General features: G+C 39.5%; 1 protein-coding gene across 6 annotated transcripts in view; it reads right to left on the bottom strand.

The window, feature by feature from the left end:
- The window catches only part of EVC (EvC ciliary complex subunit 1), a 50,535-nt gene that overhangs the window by 3,498 nt on the left and 23,797 nt on the right, over positions 1-23,240 (bottom strand). For 3 of the 6 annotated variants that reach the window (XM_032109960.1, XM_032109959.1, XM_032109957.1), the window contains 7 exons: positions 16,097-16,309; positions 8,227-8,336; positions 7,418-7,628; positions 4,746-4,952; positions 3,821-3,965; positions 2,831-2,936; positions 771-897 (listed from right to left, as the gene is read on the bottom strand). In XM_032109960.1, coding sequence (XP_031965851.1) covers positions 771-897; positions 2,831-2,936; positions 3,821-3,965; positions 4,746-4,952; positions 7,418-7,628; positions 8,227-8,336; positions 16,097-16,309 — 1,119 coding nt within the window. Of the gene's footprint in view, positions 1-770; positions 898-2,830; positions 2,937-3,820; positions 3,966-4,734; positions 4,953-7,417; positions 7,629-8,226; positions 8,337-16,096; positions 16,310-23,240 lie in introns of those variants that run through there. The other 3 variants (XM_032109958.1, XR_004240346.1, XR_004240345.1) reach the window with 3 other exon arrangements.

Here is a 23,240-nt window from a genome sequence, read left to right on the forward strand (position 1 = left end):
GCAAGACAGTGGTTGTCTTGGGGTGACTTTATGATGTGTATCCCATATTGCTGCCCCATGCCCAGAAATTAATTCTTGTGCCTTTTTATGCCTCTAAACTGAGCCTGAGAGGGGGAAGGAAAAACTGAGCAAAACTTTTTCAAAGCAGTTTGCAGCTTGTTCAAGGTCACACAGAGATAGCAATTTTTTTTTTTCCCAGCTGCAGCAGGGGAGTGAGGAAGCACCCGGCTGGCTGCTCCCCAGGTCAGTTTTTGGCCAAATGTTCAGTTTCTTTTTCCTCCAGAGAGAGACTGAGAGTTGAACTTTTTTCCTTCCCTGAATTTCAGATTTTCTCCCTTTTCTACTGGACTGCTTCAATATCAGAGCACATCAGGAGGACTTTCCACTGGGCACAGAGAGCCTGGCCCTGGGCCAAGCCCCAGCTCCGAGGAGACCAAAGGGAGGACTCCAACACTTTCCCAGGTTTTTTCTCCACAGCGAGAGATTTTATTATTCAGCATTATTTTCCTTTTCCTGTGTGTTTGTCAAATAAATAGTTTTTATCTCTTTCACTTTCCTTTGAGGAAAATTTATTTTTTCCCAAACCTGGTGGGGGAGGGATGGTTGTAACCTGCCTTCTCTCGGAGGATATATTTCTGAATTTGCCCAAACCGGCACAGTGGTGAATGTTAGCACTGATTTCAACTTGGGTAGCAAAGACACCCCTACAATCTGTCCCATGTTTTGCCATTGAATGCTTCAGATCCATGAACCATTTTACCCTGATTTACCCTTAGCTGATTCTCCAGCTCAGTTTCTAGGCAGTGCAATCCCAGCAGCTTCTGTTTTAGAGACTCCAGACGAATTTGTTGCTGCAGTTCAAACTGAGCCAAAATCTTCTTCTGCTGTAGCACTATCCTGCTCAAGAGAAATGTAAATGTGCAGATGTTGATCAGTGCAAGGGAGGAATACAATTCTGTAAAAGTCTATTCAGAAGATTTTGTAGGGAGAAAGGCTCATTAACAGTATTGGCCCAGCCAGCTTCTGCTGGGACAGAAAATTTTGTGGTAGATTTTTAGACTTACTTATTTTAATAACCTGCCTTGGCTGTCCATAGGATACAAGGTCCTTTTGGAGATACGAATTACAGGAGCGTGGAGTGTCCATGCCTGGACTTTGGGAGGTGGAATTCAGCTCTTAAGTTGACGTCTGCTTTCAAAACCATTGTATGTTTCTAGGGTCAGTTTTACTGTCTGCTTGCCAAAGGGACAAGCTGTTCAAAGATCAGGTGTGAGGACATGGGATTAAGAATTAGGCATTTCATCCAGGGCTCTTCAGTACCAGACTGAGCCATAGACATGGTAATTCAAAACTTGGCAATTGAAAACATTAACAACTGTATTATTCACTTGTTTTACTTTTCTGGTTAAGGATTATTACTAATAAGGTATAACCTGAATGGCTGTAACTGTGCTGCATCTGTGTTTCTTCTGTTTTCCTGCCTGATCTACCTTAAAGCACTGCTGTCAATCACCCATCAAATTCCTCAGGGAAGGAGGTAACACAAATTGTTTCTGACATTTACACTTAATGAAGCTGCTATTGTAATGGTCACTGCTTACAGAGGTTACCTTTCAAAATTTGCTTTTTGAACTCACACTCATAACCTTGCACCGAAGGGCAGAAAGAAATAAAACAATAAAACAATGTCAAGTTTATAGGAGTTAGACAAGTTAATGTAAACTTTGTCATTAATTTACAAAAGACTGGACCATAAAAGAAATCATAATGGCAACAGGAAAACAGGTTTGGCTACTGATGGTTAAGAGATCAGCTTATATGCCGAATAGTTAAATTCTTCAATACCACACTTCTGCTTGTGTGAAGGCAAATTTAGTTGTATTTTGTTTTAATATACCAGAATAGATTACAGGAGGAAAAAAAAAAGAGATAAAAGCTAGAAGTGAATTTATAATCAGAATAAACATTAAATTTGATAATGAATATCTAACAGATCTTTTATGAAACCCTTTATTACATAAATCCATTTTTATACTAATTCAAAGGGGGATGAAAAAGTGGGCAATTTCTTTCAATTTATTCAATTCTTTTGTCTAAAGAAAGATTTAACCTCTTTACAATGTCAAAATTGCAGATGCTGTATTTTTCTGGATAATAAACCAAGAGTAAAGACATAAAATGATTACAAAAATGTATCATGTACATGACAAGCCATAGAGCTTTTTATGACAACTTACTCCTTTTTAATTGCAGTGTTTTTCATCTAAGTTTCATAAAAACATTAATTAATTAAATGTGATTTTTATTTAGCTAAAATTTGAGGGATTCCACTCTAAATTTAGTGCAAGTAACCTTGATTGTCCTAGGCATTCATCGAAGCCTTCTTGCCATTTTGAGTATTTTTTGGGTTTCAAACATTTTCTCTTCATTATGGTATATGTTTTCTCCACAGCAAACTAACAAACACTTTTGATGTTCAAAAGTATAAAGGATGGAATGTAATGAATTAGACAGCATTGGTTCCCATCCTACATTTATGTTAAATTTATTTTAAAATTTGGGATATGTTTTGGCATTTTATTTCATTCTCTTTTCAAACTGCCTAAGTATAGTTCTTCAATCTGTAACTAAAGACCATCAAAAAGTTAATTTAATAATAAAGTAATTCTCTGAGATCAAAGGGCAGACATCATTTGGAGACAGATATTTCTTTGCCATCAAAGACAAGTAGAAAATACAAATTCAAGACACTTATTCAGCTAGATATTTATGTAGATCTGCAATCACTCACAAAGTTTAAATAGACAGCAATGCTGCTGCCTGGTCTAACCTTTGGTGGACTGTGGATGACACATTTAGGAGGCATTTGGTGGGTTTTTCTTTCAATGCCAGTTCATTTTCTTTATTCTTCAGTCTGAGCCTTTCATTTCTCTCTGCTGAAATAAAATTTTTGTAAAATTTTCTGCTCAAAATTAAAAACTCTTGAGTTGTGAAAACCTTCATCACAAATTAATCCCGGTTCTAGGTAGTTTTTCCAAAGTTACTGCTCCTTAGGGAGCACTCTGCCACTGTGATCTGTTGCATAGAGAATACTTTGTGCATCATTTAGCTGAGATGGGAATGTCACTGAATTCCCATTCTACCTACTTCTCCCACTACGCTAACTGATTAACATGGAATTCAAAGCAGAAATTTTCTAAAAAGACCTTGATGCCTTAAGCAAGAATTGTAATACATAAACAAAAAATGCAATATAAAGAAAACCCCCACTCAGAGGTAGCTTATCCCTGGGAATGCCCAGCTTCACAAGATGTCCCCTCAATTGACAGCAAACTATTCTGGTTACTTTTGCATATGCTCACACTCTGTGACTGAGCGCTTATCTGCTGAGCAGGCTTCTGACTCTTGGCCCTGAAGTCCTGCCTGGCAGCAAGACCTGGGCACATCTGACAGACAGGACCTTGCACCACTGTTTTTAAATAAAACAGAGGGGAGAGATGGATGGGTATGTAACAGATCAGGGGACATAACTTTCATTGAGGGAGCATCCAACCTTTTCTGAACACTCAGAGAGGTTGACAGGCACCTTTCTTACCAACTGCACCACCAGGGAGCAGCTATTGAATGTACTCTGGGCTGGGCTGGACTGGCTGTGGGGAGGGGAGGTACTCTCCACCTTTTTTTCCTGTGGCTGTGCCAGGCAGACTAAACTCAGATTTCCTAGGCCAAGGGATGCCAGAAAAGCAAAATCCTCTAGCCTTACATTAAGCACAGTCACTGGGAGAGAGAATTGTCTTATAGTTGTCAATATCATACGAACCTTGTAAGGATTTCAGATGTTGAAGCTTTTTCCCTTCATAACCTTCTGTGATTTTTCCTAATTGCTGGTAGTAATTTTGCACCAGTCTATTGATATTATTGCTGGTCCCATACACACTTTCGACAGCAGATTCCACCAGTCTCTCCTGTATCACACAGAACAAGTCACAATTCATTTTCCACACCCAAAAGTGTTTTGATCTGCTTAAAAAACGCCATACCTACTTTGGTATGTGCACACAAAATTGTGAATTTAAAATGTGGTTTTACAAATGTGGCATACTGAGATACTGAAAACCATGCAGCATTTCAACATGAAAAAATTGCAGCAAAATGTTTCTAATTTATCTCATCTCCATCTGGGAAGGGGTCATTCCCCCATCCATTCAATCTCTACAGCCCATTTTAACAGCCAACCCAACTGCCAGAAAAGCAAGCTAATATATGTGTAGCTCTACTGTGACTTTCCATTACACAGAAAATCCAAATATTTACTTTGGAAAAAAAATTAATAATCTATGAAGTAAGTTTTAATCTTGATTTTATTTAATTATTTCTCTATGAATTAATATTCAGCTGTTAGTATACAAACACCACTAATTAGCCATAGAACCTTTATCAGTAGATAACCATCTCCATTTCTTTCTTCTTTTTGTTATTCTCTGCCATCAAGAGTTCTCACAATTTTTTTCCTGTTCCAGTGTTTGACTTAGTAAAACCTGTTTTGGCTGCTGTAGCAAATACTGTACTGCTACGTAAGTGTTAGCTTGTAAATACTTTGCAAGTTATGCTCAGTTTTAACACAGGTCCTAATGGCTTTCTCCTGATACTTCCAGGCACAGGATAAGGCATACATGAAATTGCTTTCCACCTGTGCAAAGTAGCCCTTGTTTTGTTTGTAAAGCTGCTACTGACCATTTCCGTACCTTGAAGTCCTGTCCATCATCTGAACTCTTTTTTTCAGCTTCCCCTCGGGCATGCTGCAGCAGCGTCTGCCCAATCACCTGCTCCATGTGCTGCTGAAGAAATTGAAGAGCTTCTTGGATTTCTGTGACCAGCTGCTGGTGAAATTCTAAATTGGTTTCTTGTGTTTCTTCCTCAAGCTTCTCCTCCTCTTCACGAATGTGGGACTCCTGGTAATCAGACAGTAAGACAGCACTGCCATTTAAATATGTTAACAATTGTAGCCACCTTCACTTTTGAAGTCCTGCACCCATTCAGAATACTACAGTTTAAATAATTGTAATAATATAATTTACAGTGGAAGTTTGCACATTCATTTAACACATCTGTCTTTGCAACAGAACTATAGCCTCTGTCACGATAGATACAGTAAAAGTTGCATCCTGTCCCATCAGTGATGTATTCACATGTATGTGAAATATCCTGAGTCCAGTAAGGGATAATCGTGGATGAGTCAATAAACTGCATAGGAGCAAGGCAAGTATAGTTATGCACCAGGAACACTTGTGCAGTTTGTGTGCTCTACCTGAGAAAAACTTGGTATATAGGCACTTGGGAGTACCAATACCCTTGGGAGCACCAACAGTCCTTGGGACAGGTCACGAACATGTGTAATAGCACTTGAAAACTATTTGCACAGCATCCTCTGGTGGTGAGTTCTAAAGCTTCTCCACACATTCCTTAATTTTGAACTAGTCACATCTAGTTTTTTAAATACACTTTTCATCTAAACTCTTCAGTGAACAGTAGTATCTGCTTACCAGCACGGCCTGTTCTGTCATCCTTAAGTGTAGCAGCCTGCCATAGATGGCCTTCTGCTGTGTTGCTGATGCCCTTCTTATATTTACATATTCAGTTAACACTAAATAACATCAAAATATTCCAGGAGATTTGACAGTACCTATTTGATGCCCTCTTGGAAATAAGAAATGCAAGTAGAAGAACAACATTCATCTGCAGAAATGTTCTTATTAATCCTGGGTTGTTCTGACGTGTTATATTTATAGCTCAGGCATATGTTTTTGAGGTTTTTTAGAAAGCTGGAATGTCATTAAACTGTTTCTCCTTTTTTTAGAGACCCAATGTCATGTGATTATGCCCAAGCTAGGATTCATTACAGTCATTTTGCATTCTGTATGAAATCAATGGATAGATGTGTCATAGTCCACCAGCATAAAACTGGCCCAAAGAAAAATTAAGCTTAGGTAAAACAACAAAGTATGTCTAAAAATCTGGTTGGGTGTCTGTAAATTAACCTTTTCCTTAACTCCTTATAGATTGGTTCTAGCTTTGGAGGTTGTTTGTAACATGTTTTGTCTCTCTTGACTTTACACAATTCTACACCTATGCCCTACTTTTTCGGCAGCAAGGATCTTTTATGTGTATTTTTAGGCACTTCCTTGTGAGATGGGTTTTAGCAGGACTTGGAAATAGGCTGTAATGAAGAGAGGGCAAAGGAATACTAATACCTGGGGACATTTCATTTCCATTAGGGAACACAGTGATTGCATCAATTAACATCTCCATGTGAGCTAAGTGAGAGGGACTAGTGGAAAGCAAGAGGAATGCAGTGATATGCATTTGTATTTTATTATTTTATATTTTATTTCTTCTGAAAGTTAATGAGGTTTTTAAGATTTTCAAAATTAACAGAAACTGCTTCAATTTACATTTTTCAAATATGAAAATGGCAGGACACAGATTTTCCTTATTTCTCTTCCACATGGAGATTGAGGGTTTGTATTATGCAAATCAAAATTAGAGGGATACAAAATTTTATCTCTCGACTAATTACACAGCAACAGCATGGAGCATAGAGCTGCAATGTGTTTGATGGGTTCAACCCATATGTGCAGCAGCAGTGGGTTGGGCAGGGGCTATCACTGACACCTGCTGGGAAGGTTGTCTGAGGTTGAAGTATGAAATGTGGTGTTGTTCTATGTAAATATCCAATGTAGGTAATTAAATAACCAACAACACTTAATAGATCAACACTAAAAACCAGTCACAAACAGATGTGAAAGCGACCTACGGGAATATCATATCTAAAAATCCCTTAAACTTTCTTTTGTCTTCTTGACCTACAGTAACCAGATAATTTGGAAGGATTGGGAACATGCTGAGCTTCTTATGGACAGATAAAGAGAAAAAAGAATGAAAAATTATGACAGTATAGAAGAACTTGGTGTGGTAGGAGTAAGAATTTCTTTTAATGCTCAAGCAAGTGCTTCTCAAGTGCATATTATGATCCCCAGCAGAATTAGTACAAGTTTCTCTTTCCCTGAAGCAGCAGCTTTGCAGAAAACCTTTATATATGTCGGCATCCTTCCCTTCTTGCATTAGTATTTTCATATAAATAAATTGCTAAATAAGCTTGCCATGATACACATATCACAGATTGCTACACATTAGATAAAGTATCAGCGATTTTAAAATGTCTGCCCAAACTACAACAGGCACACTCAGGGACCTCCTATGCCAGCAATGGGCACATTTTTGACAGAGAACATTTTTCTTCCTCCTTGGAGCTTGAACCTTTTTTTTTTCTGGTTTAGATCTTCCACAGCTACTTCTAATGCCAAATATCACAGCATATGAGACCTCTGGAGACAACCCACCTGAACACTGTACCTACCACTGCCTTCTGTAACTGCCACTGGTCCTCATCTTGGCACAGGGAGGACCCCTTCTGCAGGGTATGTTGCTCTCTCAGCTCCTGAAGAGAGCTCTTCTTTCTGGACAGTCTCATGCGTGCCAGGGCTGCCATTCCAACTCTTCGGAAGGTTAACCTTCTGAGTACTGAACACAGCAGAAGTTGGTGTTTTTGCAATATATAGCTAACAGACCTGTAAAAAGGACCATTAAAAATCCATCAGTGAAGCTGCCTGCTGGTTTGGCACACCTATGTTCAGCAAAGTCATTGCTTAAAGATGACAAGAGTTATTCTTCACTCTGTGCAATGTCTTTTTGTACAAAGCATGGCTTGGAAAGCTGCTCAGGTGTAAAGAATGGATATTGCTGTGTTACACTTCAAGTTCTGTCACACTGAAGTTAAATTAAAATGAAAACAGATATAAAAGTTAACCATTGATAAGCTGCTGGAGTGAACATTTTATTTTGCAGAAAATGCAACTCCATTGTGACATAGGGAGTGCAGAGAGAGGGTGGTTCAAGACTAGAAACCACTCACAAACACAGTAAATAAAGCACACCAGCGAAAAATCGCATAAGACAATTTTTTCTACTTTCCAGGAGTCACGATATGTCTATTCTTTTTAAATCTGCTTTTGGTACTCAAACAAAAAACTAGAGCAATTGCCTTTCTGTCTGAAGGTGCTAATAATCCTTCAGCACTACTTTCCACAATTTAATGTACTCAAGTTTTTATCTGGGCATTCAACAGTGAAGTTTTACCCCGCTGGTCATTGATGAAACTGTGCTTACTCATCACTGAGGCATCCTAGTCTGCTTACGACACCTTGAATTATCTTCTCTTGTTTCTCAGACAGGTGCTTTTGCATCACAGCAGACAGAGCATATTCTGTTATCCAGAGCTAAAAGCAGGGAAAAGAATTATAAGAAACTCCGATTTCAGTCAGTCACTGCATTAAGAAACAAGGGTTTATTTGCTAAAAAAATCATCCTCTGCTTTCAAAAACAAACTCATGCGGAATTAAAATTATTCTACTTAGGAATATTTTTTTCAATTATCAAAATCTTAAACAAAACTCACTGAAAAGCTTTGCACTGGTTTGGATCAGCCCTGAGCTGTGTCTCCTACAGGTTTTTTGGTTTCAGCAACAGATGAACAAGAAAAAAATAACAATATGGCACAAAATACTGCATCAACTCTTATCAGCAGGTTGCAGTAGGCTTTTTGTTTGTTTTTTTCTTTTCACTAGTAAAGAATGTAGCTTTTATCTTCAACGAATAAAATAAAGATATCACCTTCCATCACACTTTTGCCATAGTACACAATGCTAATAGTTGAAAATGGAGATTACATGAACAGGTAAGTACATGGACTGCAAGTTCACAGCTCCTTCAGCATGATATTTAGATCAAAGAATTTAATCTTTAAATGAGTTTTGATGGATTTGCCATCAGACTGTAAACTTCTGGAGATATGGACTTAAGATTTTGTTTAGTACATTGCCAGAATTTAAGGAATTGTAAGTCACAAGCTGAAGTATTTGCAAGGCTCAAACTCTTACTGCAAGATGAAGAGTATATTTTAGGCTACTGACAGCTGAATAAAAGCAGGTTGCCTGCTGATGTATCCAGAGCCCTAAATTAAATATAATAGCCAGGGTGTCTGACAGTATCACTTTGTGTTCCAGCATCATTCAGAACACAAGGGACTAAATTTTCAATTATTTCAGACAGGTAGGTTTCGCTAGATCAGTATGTCCACCAAAGGATTAGATGTCGTCCTAGTTGCAGGAGGGGGTGAAGCTTAGCATGGTGTGGGCACATCCAAGTTGTTATTCTACACCACCCACATCACACCTGTGGGAGTGGTTTTGGGGTGAAAATGAGCACACTGCCAGAAGTGGGCACTATTTTGCCTCTCCCTCTCCAGCATGAAGGTGTCACATTACCCCTGCGGATCCAGCCCCTGCTGGCACCCCTGCTTCCCCGTGCTGGAAGGACAGTGGCAGCAACGCTCATCAACAGCAGTGCTGAACCGACAGCCCTGGTGTAGATGATGCCTTAGGTTTTAACTTTCATATTTTTCAAATCCTGAACTGCCTAGTGTGTAACTCTGAAGCTTCTTGTAGCCTGTAAATTTCTGCACTCTCGTGCTAGGTAGACATAACAAAAACAAAGCCTCTCCAAGCCTGCCCTCCAAGGACACTCAGACCATCCTAGGCCCAAAAAGTATAAACCAAAAAGCCTCTAAAGGGAGGCAAGATGAGGGGAATTACATCATTAAACTGAAGCTTTAATTAGAGAATTAACCCTGATATGCAAATAAACCAAACCTATAAAAGTCTGAAGAACTCGTGACCTGTTTTCAATCTTGGGGTCCATCTTGGCTGTAGCCTCTGGCTCCTCAGGGGGTACCTCTGAAGGCCTTTCAAATAAATACCTACCTTTATTCCCTTACTCCTGTCTAATGTCTGTTTTTAGGAGGCTTCTCAAGGCATCATAGCAGCTGCCACGGGGAAAGGACTGGTAGGGTCAAACCCCAGTCCAGTTGAGGGGAGCCCTGCTGACAACAGCTGAGCTGAGCCTGGGCCAGCTGAGCTGAAAGGAGGTGGCAGAATGGTTGGAAAAGAGGCAACGAGCTGCAGCACCACCTCCAGCGCAGTGGGGCGGGAGAAACAGCGGTACAGGCACCTGTGCAGAACTGAGCCCAGCGGAGCAGCGGCACAGCCTGACTCAGGGCATTTATTTGTCACTGGCTTTCATTGTTTCACGCTGGGGGGGGTGGGAAATGTTAGCCGTGGGAGTTCCCTTGTCATCCTGCCTTTGCTCCCAATGGCCACGTGGGCGGTGTGCGGGAACGATCGCCGTATTACCTTTGTCTGGGGAAGCCAGAGCGTGACCTATGGGAAGTATCTGCCATCTGCTTTGTTCTTCCCAGTGGTGAACACCTTTCTGCTGAGTAAAACACCTCTTTTTGTATACCTCTGCTATAACATTGCTGTTATTATTGTACATTTCTTATTCCATGGCTTTGTGCTTTCAGTAAATTGTTATTTCAACACATAGTCTCTGCTTTTGCCACTCCCTTACCACAACAGGCAGGGGAAAGGGAGTGGCTCACTTGGAGTTTAATTTCCATCTGGTGCTAAAAGCAGCACAAATGTGTAATTGCACAATTGCTAGTGTTAGAAATTAGGAGTGGTACTGGGCCTCCTTGCTGGATATGAGTTTTTTCCTGGGGAAGCAGTGATCTGTGCAGGAGAGAGACTTTCTCTGTGAGCACAGAATGAACTCCCCCGGGAAGTGTAGAACATCAGAAACCTCATCATCTTTGGCTTCAAAATGAAAATGTATTCTTTTCATGGCTAGCGCCTTCTCTGTAGTATACACAGTGACACATCTAACTGACCTCTCTCCATGTAGAAAACCTTACCAAAACACATGTTCCTGAGCAGGATGCCTGAATTGGATGGGCAGGCAGTCAACAACAAGTGACAGATGGGACGAGTGCAGCTGGGCATGAAAAGCACAGCCCAAAAGTCTGCGTGGCACCAGAGACCCCCTAGGCTGCTCTCAGCAAGAGCCTCAGATGTACCTGTACAAATCTCAACTGATTTGAGTCTAGGTGAGTCTGATAATCACAGAGCATGGCTGAGCACAGTGTCTTCCGTGACTGCATGCTGCAAGCATCAAATTATGGTCTATAACATCTCCAGGTATCATCATGACAGATGGCAAAGACTTGCTTGAAGTAGTAATTGTATCAGCATTTCCCTTTAGCAGCTCTGTGGATATGGCTTCTAGTGCACCTCTCTGCACATGCCTTGTAGATCCATCACATTGTGTACTTTAATGTCTCTTTCAGCAGTTAAAAGAAAGTCTGAAAATGACCTTTTACTTTCCAGAAATATTTTTATTTCTAATGAGAGATGGGCTGTGGTTCAGGTGTGGGCTTCCATCATTTTTGGAGACCTGATTCCTGAGAATTTACTGAGAAGTTGTTCTTGAAGGGCAAGTCAAACAGCATGAGGGTATATATCACCAAGAGACAGAAGATAGGAGATGATATCTGAATACAATTGGAATGGTAAATGATATAATATTGCAGCCAAGAACCCAAAATATAACACCTCACTTGCTATCAGTATATCCTATCCAAAAAGGCACTCAGTGATAACAAGGACAGTGCTTCTTGCAATTGTTCTTTACTTCTGTTTATGAAGAAACAGCCTCGTTCTGTAGTAGTGAAGAGTTTCTTCTAAAGAATGAGTCACCTTTTCCATTAAGAGTGCATTTGAGGTAACCTGTATGCAGAATTTATAAAATGTCTCTGCACCTCCCTGAGACCAGTGGGAAACTGATAATACAGCAGAAATTCTTTCAGCACACTGTTATTAAACTGAACAGTAAAAGTCCCTCAGTCGTGTAAGTAGTAAGAGAACAAGAGGAAAGGAGGGGGATTATTACATATTTATGATGAGATGATAAACAAGGAAGATTGAGAATTAGACCAAATACTAAACCAATGTTTTGTCTCAAAAAGGCCATTAGGAAGATGATCAAGGTGGAAAGGATCAGATGGAATAAACAGAATATTGTATGCTGTATTGGAAGTAACACTTAGGCAGCTCACTGGGATGGGCTGGCAGAGCTGGGTATTTTCCACCTTCATAATACATGAAGACCTCCCACATGCAGGCAGAAATGCGACAGCAAAGATTCTCTGCGAATGTTGAGGCTGCTGGCTTGTGGCTGAAAACCAGCAAAACAGAGACAACTACTTTTTCAGGCCAGGTGGCAAGGTCAGGCTGTGTGCTTGCATATTCCAATGTTGGGTCAAGTCACCAGGCATGTCTCCAAGCTTTCCTGTTCTTGGGAATAGCCTTACTTTGCTCAAAGACAAGTCATAAGGAGGGGACAAACTCATGCTGCTGCACAGACTTAGTGACTGGAACAGAGCTCAGGCTCTCTGACTCCTGCATTCAACCAGTAAAACCAGTGAAAAAAGTATGGTAAATGGGGAGTAAAGCTCTAAGGAATGTCTGGCTTCTTAAAGTGTTATTCCAATCACTATGAAAAAATAAACCAGAGAAAGTGATAAAATGCCATGTCAAAACTGGTAAGCAGATGCCAGTTCTTTCTGGGTGTCAAGCAAAGATGTGGGAACGGATGGAAATCTCATCCCATTTTTATTCTGTAAGCTTCCAAGTATTTTGCTTTTTGGTCACAAGTCCATTACGAGATCTTCTGAAGCACTGCTGAAGTTAAGTATTACTCTCTGGCAATAAAGGTGAGGAATTTGCCTCTCATTTCTGTTTTGGCATCTTTAGCACAGATTGTTCAGGGAATGAAAGGAAAGTGATTTCTCCATCCCAGCCTGTAGATGGGGTGCAATGCCCACTGACTGCCAAGTGAGTCTCAGCCTGGTGCAGGAGGCTGCTCCCTGAAACTGCTCTCTACAGAAAACATGAGCTAGGGACTACGTGGGAAAATTCTCAAAATTTATTTTCATTAGTCATTTATTCCCATTTGCCTCACTCATATCCTCAAGCCTATAAAGCAAAGTTATATATGAAACTTATTTTTTTCTTTTCAGTTGTAAAAGTGATTCTTTTCCCCCAAAGGACATCATATTCCAGACTCGTATAAATGCTAGGAAAGATCATCTAAAAAAAAGGTGGTTCAAGTAAAAAAGAAAAAATGTCTTTTAGAGCCAGCTTAAAAAGCACATTTAAATACCCTGGTGAAAAGTCTTCTGGTGTTAAGACTTCCCAAGCTTATAAAGCAGGTGACTGTGTAACTCTCAGCATAGCACATTTATCATGAGGCAAATGAAAGACATATCTCCTGCTGCAAAATGCCTGACAATTTAAAAGGCCTGTCAGTATGACTGTTGATTTATGGATCTTTTGTCACCATCAGCACTCTAACATCTATGGGATCTCCCAAATGACATAATCACCTGTCACAAGCGTCCAATCTCTCTTTTTCTTACGGTGGAAACTAAGTGCTCCTTTTTGTAGGATGCAAGTGTCAGCTTTCTGCTTAAATGTTCAAGCTGCTGTGTTTATACTAGAAAAGGGACAAGAAAGGCACTTTGCATTTGAACATAGTATAATGGGTTGTGATGTTTTTCAGACTCATGAAAATTTGCCAGCCTAGCTTTGGTGGATTAGCTATCTCCCTGCATGCTCTCTTTGGAGATAAAGCAGATTTTTTTCCAGTTTCGTTCAAATCGTTTCCAAAAAGCCACAAGCATTAAGTTAAAATAGGTACTTAGGCTCCTGCACAGAATATTCTTTTGAGGAGTCATAAGATGAATTTCTCACTAAGAGAAACTCTTACCTCTTCTTGGAATTTATCCTGCAGAATCACTTGTCCTTAGGACAGCTCTGTCTGCCATTCAGGAAATTTTTATATTGAATAAAGCCCAACTGCAGTGCTAGTGAGTCAGAGACCAATGGGACAGCTCTGTCATTGCTAAGTTAATTCCTCTATAGCTCTATAACTCAGTAATTACTGTTAATTATGTCAGCAAACCCTTTATTGTTTTATTTTTAAAATTTATTTTTAGCTAGGAAGTCATCTGCTTTACATTATAAATGCTAGGGTACACTGAAAGTGACGGGAAGTCAATTTTCTAATTTAAACAACCTATGCCTGGGCATGACCAGAACACCTGAATTCACATACAATGAATCCATCAAACAGTGCTGCCCTAAGAGCTATTACCTAGAAGCTGAGCGCTGGAGATGAACTAATCCTTTAAACCCTTTGAGAAAAACTCCCAGAGTATGGTTCCTCCACTCAGCAGTGTGCCCAGTGATAGCAACAGAGGAATGTACAAACAGCATTTCTGGATCAAAATGTCAGACTTGAGATGTCCCCTTCTGTGGTGAGCCTCTTGTTTGTTAAAGGCATCCTCTCTGGCCCTGAATGAGGGCTGAGGTTCAATGGGAAAGTGGCAGGGCCACAGCAGAGGTGCCCTAATGTGCACTCTGACATGACATTATTCACAAGTTGCACACCAGAACCTCCTGCTTCTCTGTGGTTTTTTTATAACAGCAAATACTACCACAGTGCTTAGGGCTCTGTGCACTATGAAATGTGCTCACAGTTCACCTACCAGACCAGGCTGCTCAGGCCATGCACATACAAGGACAGGTGATTTGTGAACCCTTGCTGAATGTGAAAATGAACAGCAAGGTTTAAACTTGACAAGGCAGGTATTCAATCTTATCCTTGATAAAAAGGGGCAAAATAATTTAAAAAAAAAATTGAGGTCAGACATTGTTTCATTATTTACCGAAGGTACATGTATGCCAAAATCAAACACTAAATGCCAGCCAGCAGTCCTGGAAAATATAAATGCCCACCGTTAACTAAGGATGTGAGTAGACCCACTGGGCATGAGTGGTTGGTCCCAAGCACAGTTTAGTTTAGTTTAGTTTAGTTTTCTAGATAGCCCTGTGACACCAAAACAGAAAAACAGAATTTTTTTTCAAAACAGGTCAGTTACATTAAAGAAATATAAAAAGATCAGGGAGGTGTGTGTTGCTAACTCTAGCTTAAGAAAGATATAGAAGAAAAAAAGAAAAAAATTTAAAATTTTACTTTTGTATTTCCAAGGGTGTTCTAAACCCACTGGCTAGCAAACTAGTCTGCCAGATTTACTGGGAAGCCCACAGTTTCCTGAATCACAGTGTTTTACAGTAGAATCCTAAATATGAGGGGTGAAAAAGTTGAACACCTTAACTTAAAACTTAACGCAGTTTGTAATAATTACGGACTTGCTCAGTATCTCATTAAGAATATACTGGATTATCTAGGCACTTTGCAGAATGAGGGAAAGGGAAAATATGATTCTGCCAGTGTTAAAGAAATCTGCCAACCTTTTATTTAAGAAGCTCCAATTACTGTATACATTGCAGCACACACTTAACATTTAGGAAAGGACGCACCTTTGAATAGAGAAGGTCTTTCTTTGACTAAGCTCTGTTAGAAGCAATGTTAACAGAGACACAGCACGGCATGAATAAACTGAAGGTACATTTGAGTCCCAGGCTGATGCTAAAGACATCTGCCTCTGCATTTACTCTTGTTGCTTTTCTCCTCTGGTGTCACTGTCCCCTGTGGTGGGCACAAACAGAGCAGGAAAGCTGGATATGTGTTTTTTCACCTTCTCAGAGTAGAGAAAGTTTATAAAAGTAGGTGTCATATGTTTCAAATTTTATAGTATTAATACATAAAAATTAGCCAGAAATATTTATCATTGCAAGGCTTCCTTGTCTGTAAACTGTATTCATATGTACCCCCTCCAAACAGACCTGGTGAAGGCTTTTTTGAACTGTTTCTGTAGATGCTCAAGAGTTGAGGACTTCGGACAGCAGCCTTGCCAAAAAGTGTTTATGTGCTGACAAAGCTGTCAAAGACTGTGGACAGATGCTCAGTACTTACTTGACTCCTCTATGCAAGCCTACATGCACAGCATATGTACTCACTCCATGCTGCAGGTAACACTGCCCCTCCTGAGCCTGGAGCTGTGTCTGGACCAGGCTATATATTTATACACACAACACTCCCCACATGTAAGTATCTTGATCATTTTTTTCCATATCCCATTTTCAGACCCTGAGGTCCCAAAACATAACATGAATCTTACTTCTTTTTCTTGCAATAGCTGTTCCTGGAAAAGCTTCCAGTGTCTCTGGCGGTGGTTCTCCCATTTCTCCAGCTGAGGGACCAAATTCTCTTGCCATTCCTCTTTCAGAAGCTCACATTCTCTTACAGAGAGGCCCGTCACCACAGGCAGGGTCTGAAGAAACAGCTCCATCACCAACTCTGCTAAAGCATGGGAAGCTTTAGAGTACAGCTCCTAACAGAGGGACAGAGAGGGACAGAAAAAAACAGATGACAAAGTGAACCCCTGGCCCTTTGGAGCTGTTTCACTGCATGTTCCATGATGCCAGTGAGGGAACCACGTGAATACACTGGGCTGGTGACCAACTCCTACAGCTAAAATCCAATGCCATGAAGTCTTGAGTTAAAAAGATCAGGTTTTGTTGAGGGAACAGCTTTAATGTTTTGGTTCAAGCTACACAGGGCATTTAAAATGCAACAGTGGCAAGAGTGCATGAGACCCCGAACCCTAACTGTTGATCACATGCGACTGCAGTAGAAAAGAACATCCTGTTTTACTGGCTATGGTGGTATGTTATAAAAACCCCTACTTTATAAGTTGCTGTGGAAACAATCCAATGTAGCACAACACCTCATAGGCACATTTTCACAGGTGCTGATATGAAATGAATGAAGAAAGAAGGAAGAGTTAAAAGGGACAGTACGGCTTTCAGCATGACAAAAGTGACATTGGTCATGTCAATAGTTGGTACTTCAAAAGATGACACTCTTCAGTGCCTGAAGAACAGAATTATTCAAATTCATCCTGATGCAGAATAGTTTCAAGCCTAGGAAAACAAACATCTTCTGATGGTTTTAATGAAACTAGTCCCATATGAGCAGTTTTTAATTGCTGAGGCTGTTTCACTCACAAGAAGTGTTGGGGTGATTTAGTCAGATGGCATCCATCTAAAAAACTCTGTTCTAGTTTCACTGTCAAATACACAGTGGTGATAGGAGCTGTGTTGGCAAACTTGGTACAATTTGAGGTAATTCCTGGGGAGAAGGAGTGGGGACAGCTAGCTTTCCCAGCTGAAAAGGGAACAAAAACACACTGGAAAGTCACATGGACACTGCAGTATTCCTGCAGGATGATGAGCTATTTTTGTGTGAGCTCTGCATGATCCTACCAGTCCAAAAAGCTTTACTGCCTAGCTGGGCTTGCTGTCATTGCAAACCAGTGTTAACCCTCTTGAAAACACTTATATTTCTTTCTTTTCTTTAACATACCGATAATATTTTTAAAACTCTTAAGGATTCCTGTTACAGGAACAAGTCAGGTCTTCTAGCTGCTGCCCTCTTTTAAATACAGCTTTAATTACAATTTCTTAGATGATCAAAATCTAGAACCTCTCAGTAGAAACAGAGGATATTTATCTAGATGTCAAATATGTTTGTCTGCAGCTCATAGACAAGAAAAATTCTAGTGAACTTTTTTTTGGGGGGGGATGACAACATACACTGCTATAAGGTACTCTTGTGTAAGAGCCCATTCCAACTGCTGGATATAACAGAAAATACTAAAAAATAATAATAAAGAAAACTCCACAAAAACCAAAAGAGGATGTTAAAGTGCAAAGACAAGAACTCAGAAATAAAGACCAGAATGTAGGTTCAGTGTGAAATGTAATTCTGTGCCCCCATAACAATAAATTTGGGGATCATGTAATGTTTCCACAGCACCTTTAGCTGTTCCATGTTTAGGTTTATGAATATCCTTTGAACTGACTGATTTCTAATAAGTATTTTATATTTCTCATTTATTGTAAAATATACAAGCTGTGCACTGAGTACTAAATTATTATTTTCCTCCTATGATCCCTCTAGGATGCTAATCACCATATTAATTAGCTGTTTCACAAACAATAAATAGCTTAACAGTTCCCTGCAGTAACCTCTTCTTATGGATAAAACTGAGGCACAACACTACAAAACGTGTTCACGACACCTTTGAGATGAGCTGTCTCAGCTCCTTCCACTCTTACCTGTTTAAAGAAGGCAGGATTTTCAGAATCCAGCTCCCCCACTGGTTTTCTTTAATCTCAAAGTATTCTGAATTCTTTCAAATTGGACTATGGCTATTTGAAACTGGGTACTGGGCGTAAGTATGAGAATTAATAGTCAAAGACCCAACATAATACCTTATTTCTGATACTACTTTTCCCATTTCTAGTGATTGCTCACAATCTGGACATGACAGTATCATTAAGGTAACATTTACATCCTGTTTGAAGGATTATTTACCCTACTCCTTAATTATTATAGGTATAAGCACCTGTTACAAGAGGCAGGATTTATACCATCCTAATCATCTGTGTAGTTGTGGGCCTGGCTTAGCTTGGCAAAAGCAATGCCAAATGGTTTGTCTGAATTCTCTCTTCTGCTGTTACTTTAAAATCCGAGTCTCCAAGTTCTCAGGTTTAACATAAACTCAAAGATACTGTATTTCTAATCTACATATGCCATACAACATTTAAAGAATAATGGCTCTATCTCTGTAAACCATCTCTCCTCTGAGCTTTACCAGCCTTTCAGGACAAGTTAATTCTCCTGCCTTTACTGCATGTTCAGTGATGTAAGAATTTCTATTGGGTCTGAAATAGTTCAGAAGCAGTCTAGAGGAGTCTGTGGCATTTCTATTGCAGTATCAAAAGATCTCAGGCACAGTGTTAAGGAATTATATTCTTAAACAATGGCAGCTAAATCCCTTTTGAACACATTTTGATGTAGAACTGATAGCATTCCCCTGGCATGCTCACAGCTCTGTGTTATTATTTACTAGAAAATACTTTGCACAGAACAAAAATATGGTATTTTGTTCCTGGTTGTCAATGCCATTTTGTTCTGCGTGTACCCCTTGCATCTTCAAATGATACTGCATACTTACCTTTGGCACTACCACAGTGGGGACATAGTTACTGAAGAAAAATGTGATTAGGTCCTGTTCCCACAAAATTACTGTAATTAATTAAATTACCTGTATCATCTCATTAATGTGATGGGCCAAATCACATGGACATCAGAGCCCAGGCAGTCCTTGCATGCCACACCTAACAGGACAGCATGCTGTACCCAGAGGCCATACCACAGGGACAATACAGTGGCCATGCTGTTTAATGCAGCACTTGAAAAAAACGTGGTGGAATGGCCTTTTAAAATTTGGTAGGGGAAATACCAAGTCTACATTTAGGAAAGATTGCAGATGTGATTGAATTCTACCCAGAGACTCAAGCTAACAAAGTATTTCAAAACTATCTGTACTCCAAGGAATGTACTTGATTTCAAACTGCAATAAAGCCTGTCTGTGAGCAGGGATGGCACACTATGTATTATAAAACTTATTTTCCACAGGAAAGAAAAGGAAAATCAGTACTGCTTCCAGGATCTTATTTTTGGACTAGAGCCTCTACAAATATTTTTTTACAAGCTTCCTGATATGTCATCTCTTGTTTTTAGAGCTTTGACTTAATGAAATTTATTCAAATTGATTCCATTAACAGAATAGCTGATTGCAGGACTGAATGAACCTGTTTGTAGTACCTGGCAGTCAATCTCTAAGCTTTTCAAAAAATCCCCAGAGAAATACATCAAGCATAAAGAAATACCATGGGGTATACATGGAAATAAAATGGGCTTAGATTAAAATGCTGAGTGTATCTGAATTTTAAACAAGGCAGTAAATACATAATTTTGTCAAAAAACAGGGGAAATACATAGTTTATCAGATTTCACTCAAAGAACAATATTAATTCTCCCCCTTAAACCTAAATGATTAAAAGGCTCCTACATATAGATGAGCGAATAGTGAAATTGTGAAGCAGGAAAATGTATTTAGAAAGGCTGGTTGTAGTTTATTTACATGCCAGCCACTGAAAAGTATATATTATCTCAATGAGGAAACTGCACAGCTATTTGTTAACTTGTGATAGAACATTTTGTTAAAGGAATTAAAGTATCTGATTAAAGCTGTAGAACACTGTTGCATATGTCCCCAGAAGCTCAGTGGCTAGGACACTTGGTTAGGAGGTAAGAGATTCATCTCCCAACCCATGCTGTATCTCACTAAAGACAGAGATTCAATACTCAGATCATACATCCCATAAATGCATCAAAAATTCTGGGACACTGGACACACACACCACTGGCCACTAGAAGATACTTCACATACACTCAGAAGATACACTCACTCTGAACGGGGAAAAGCTGATTGCATGCACTTCTCTCTTCCCTGTGAAGAATTCTGGAATGCCAGTTGGAAAATGAAAACATTACCTGCTTTTAAGCATCCTAACATCAATACAACACAGGGACACTGAAGTCATCCTTAGCATAAGTTAATAAAAAAGCCCCACTTCTTGATTTTCATGCATTTAAAATGGAGGTTTATTAAAATTTCAGTCTTGCCCCCTCAATGGTCTTTGATTTATTCAGACAGCAGTTTCAATCTTCTCTTCTGGTACTCCCTTTTTAGAAAAGTGCCTTTCTGGATGAGGTTATGTCCTTCATGACATCTAACTATTAACAAATTGTGAATCCACATAGTGGTAAAATACATTTTCTTATGCAGTAAGGCAAGAGGAAAACTTCAGAATGAAGGCTACCCATATCAGACATGTTGCATCAGCTTTGACTGAAGTGACCAAAACAAATCTAACAGTGCCCAAACCCAGAACTAGAATGAGCTTGCATGCCAGGAGTTCAGAAATTTAATCCATCAGATGATGCTGTCTTTTTGGGGTAAGTCACAGAGCAAAAATTTCAAAAGTCACCCTTTGAGGTGGTCTCTTGATAGGGATTTCCACCTGAGACAAACTGAGTGACTCCACTTAAAAAGATGCCAGCTCTTGGTACCCAAAAATGTAGTCCAGCACCCCTAACTGTATCTCATGTTAACAAAATTACCTAAGGAAATTAATGGAAGAGTAAGTCTCTAAGAATCTGTACTTTTTATCTTGTCAAAAATATTTTTTCTCCCTTTTATTAACGTAGGAAAAAATCAAATACTTTCCCTCTAACTCACATTTATGTCTACCCATTCATAAAATGTCTATTGCCTTGCCCATTGATAACACTCAAGACTTAATAGCTTTTAGTCTAAATTCCTGTGCATTTCATTCCTGTGTCAAGTCAAATGAAATAACATTCTGGTGAACTACTATCAGCAAAGGGAAATTATAAATAACAATAAATTGTGTTTTTACGGTTTTGAAATAAAGGCAGAGGAAAAAGACCTATCTTACCACTTACTATGTAATTCCTAGCTGTTAATTGATTTCCTTTGTGCAATCCGCATGTCTGTTTTCTCAATAATGAACTATTATCCCCCAACCTCTTCACTTCATCTTTCCCTACTGAAATACATGGGTAGTTCACAAAAAAAAAAAAAGAAGAGAGGAAAGATTAAAGGTTGGTGACTATCTGATATGCTGAACTTGAGACTTGAGATAGCAATTCATCTTTTCATGAGGAACAGAACAGGATATATTGGGGCAGGGAGTGGGGTGGGTGGTGTGTTATTGGTGTGTTATTGCTGCCATGTAAAAGAAAATTATGGTAAAAACTTTGTAACTGAAAAGTTACCCAAGCCAATACAAAACTGTTACTACAGCACAAAATCCCTTGTATACAGGATAACTCTGCAGACCCAGTTCATGAAAATATTAGGCTGAGCCATTCAATTAGCTCTGCAGTTTTTCCTTCAGTTATGACATACTGTGATAATCAAATAATTTACCCCCATTCTTCAACATGCATTTCAAAAATTAGTTATCCAGCCTGTGTCTAGACACAGACTATTCACCTACAGCACACTATTTTAATCTACTAGTGTGGCTGAAAAGTCCTACACTATCCTGCAAATATAACTCATTCATTCACTTCAGGCATCAACAGATTCCATTGACCTTGGTTAAATCATTTTAATTGATTTATTCATGTGTACACAAAACAAACCTACTCAATTATTCTATGCAAACACAGCTTCCAGATCATTGAATTTTCACGTATTTATTCACCAATTTGGATAATTCTTCGATGTACTGTAGCAGCACAGACTTCCCTAGTGCTAGAAGGTTATATAAATCTATCTTGACGAACACACAATCTGTTTAAAAGGTGAAAAATGAAAACATGAAAAAGGCATAGAAATCTGATAACGGCTTAGAAGAACACTGTGAGAACAAAGTAAGGATCTTCTTCCACAAGGGAGTGGCACTTATAGGTTAGTGACATCTTTTCTTTTGTTCCTAGAATATTCACTGGTTCCCTGTTCAGTCATATGGTGACCTCTTCCTTATATTTTAATATCACCTTTTTCATTGAGATCATCTTTCAATTGCTTCATTTGCAAGGCAAATGACTATCAGTTAAGCTTCAGCGAGTGCAGAGCTTCTAGAAAGGCAACATCAAGCTTTGCAGTGTTTACAGAAGTACCCAAACTAGCTGGTTCTACAAACGACTAAGGTCTAAACCCAGTGGGGACATAGGTCTTGTAGCACAGAGCTGACTACTGACTACTGTGAGGCTTGCTGCTACCCAGCTTGTTAATGTCTGCTTGTTTAAGTCTACTTGAGCTGCAGTCACACAACTGCACTGTGGAATCACAAACCTCTGTCACCTTCCCATTGCTACCCTGCCTTCCCCATTAGTAGCAGCAGCTTCTCCCTACGACAAACCTGGAGCAACTAAGTGCAGCAGCAAAGTCCTGCTGCCCAGGGAAAGAATTCTGCTTGTACAGGCTGCACTTCTGCTCTGCATGTGTGGTGGAGCAGAGAGGGAAGCAAAGACATTGTGTTTGTGAGATGCACTTCCTTCCTTTAACAGCAACTTTTGCTTTTATGCCCCTGCTAATGCAAAGTACTGCACTCTCCCCAGCTGTAGAAGTCAGAACAGCCATTTACCTTCAGTGCAGCTATGCTCATCTGTATTATCTCTTCTTTCTAGCTTACAAGGTATATTCACAGCAGCCTCCTCTCCTAAAACAGTTTGTAGTATCTGTATTTGGGGAGAAAGTGCATTTGTTCATTATGTTAAATATCACAGTAAAAATGTTTTTTTACAGAAAAAAATGTGGAAATTAAGATTTGTGGACCCTCATTCAACAGATGCCAGTTGGATCACAGCACTTG

The sequence above is a fragment of the Corvus moneduloides genome, chromosome 5 (genome assembly GCF_009650955.1).
Source record: "Corvus moneduloides isolate bCorMon1 chromosome 5, bCorMon1.pri, whole genome shotgun sequence".
Lineage (NCBI taxonomy): Eukaryota > Metazoa > Chordata > Aves > Passeriformes > Corvidae > Corvus > Corvus moneduloides.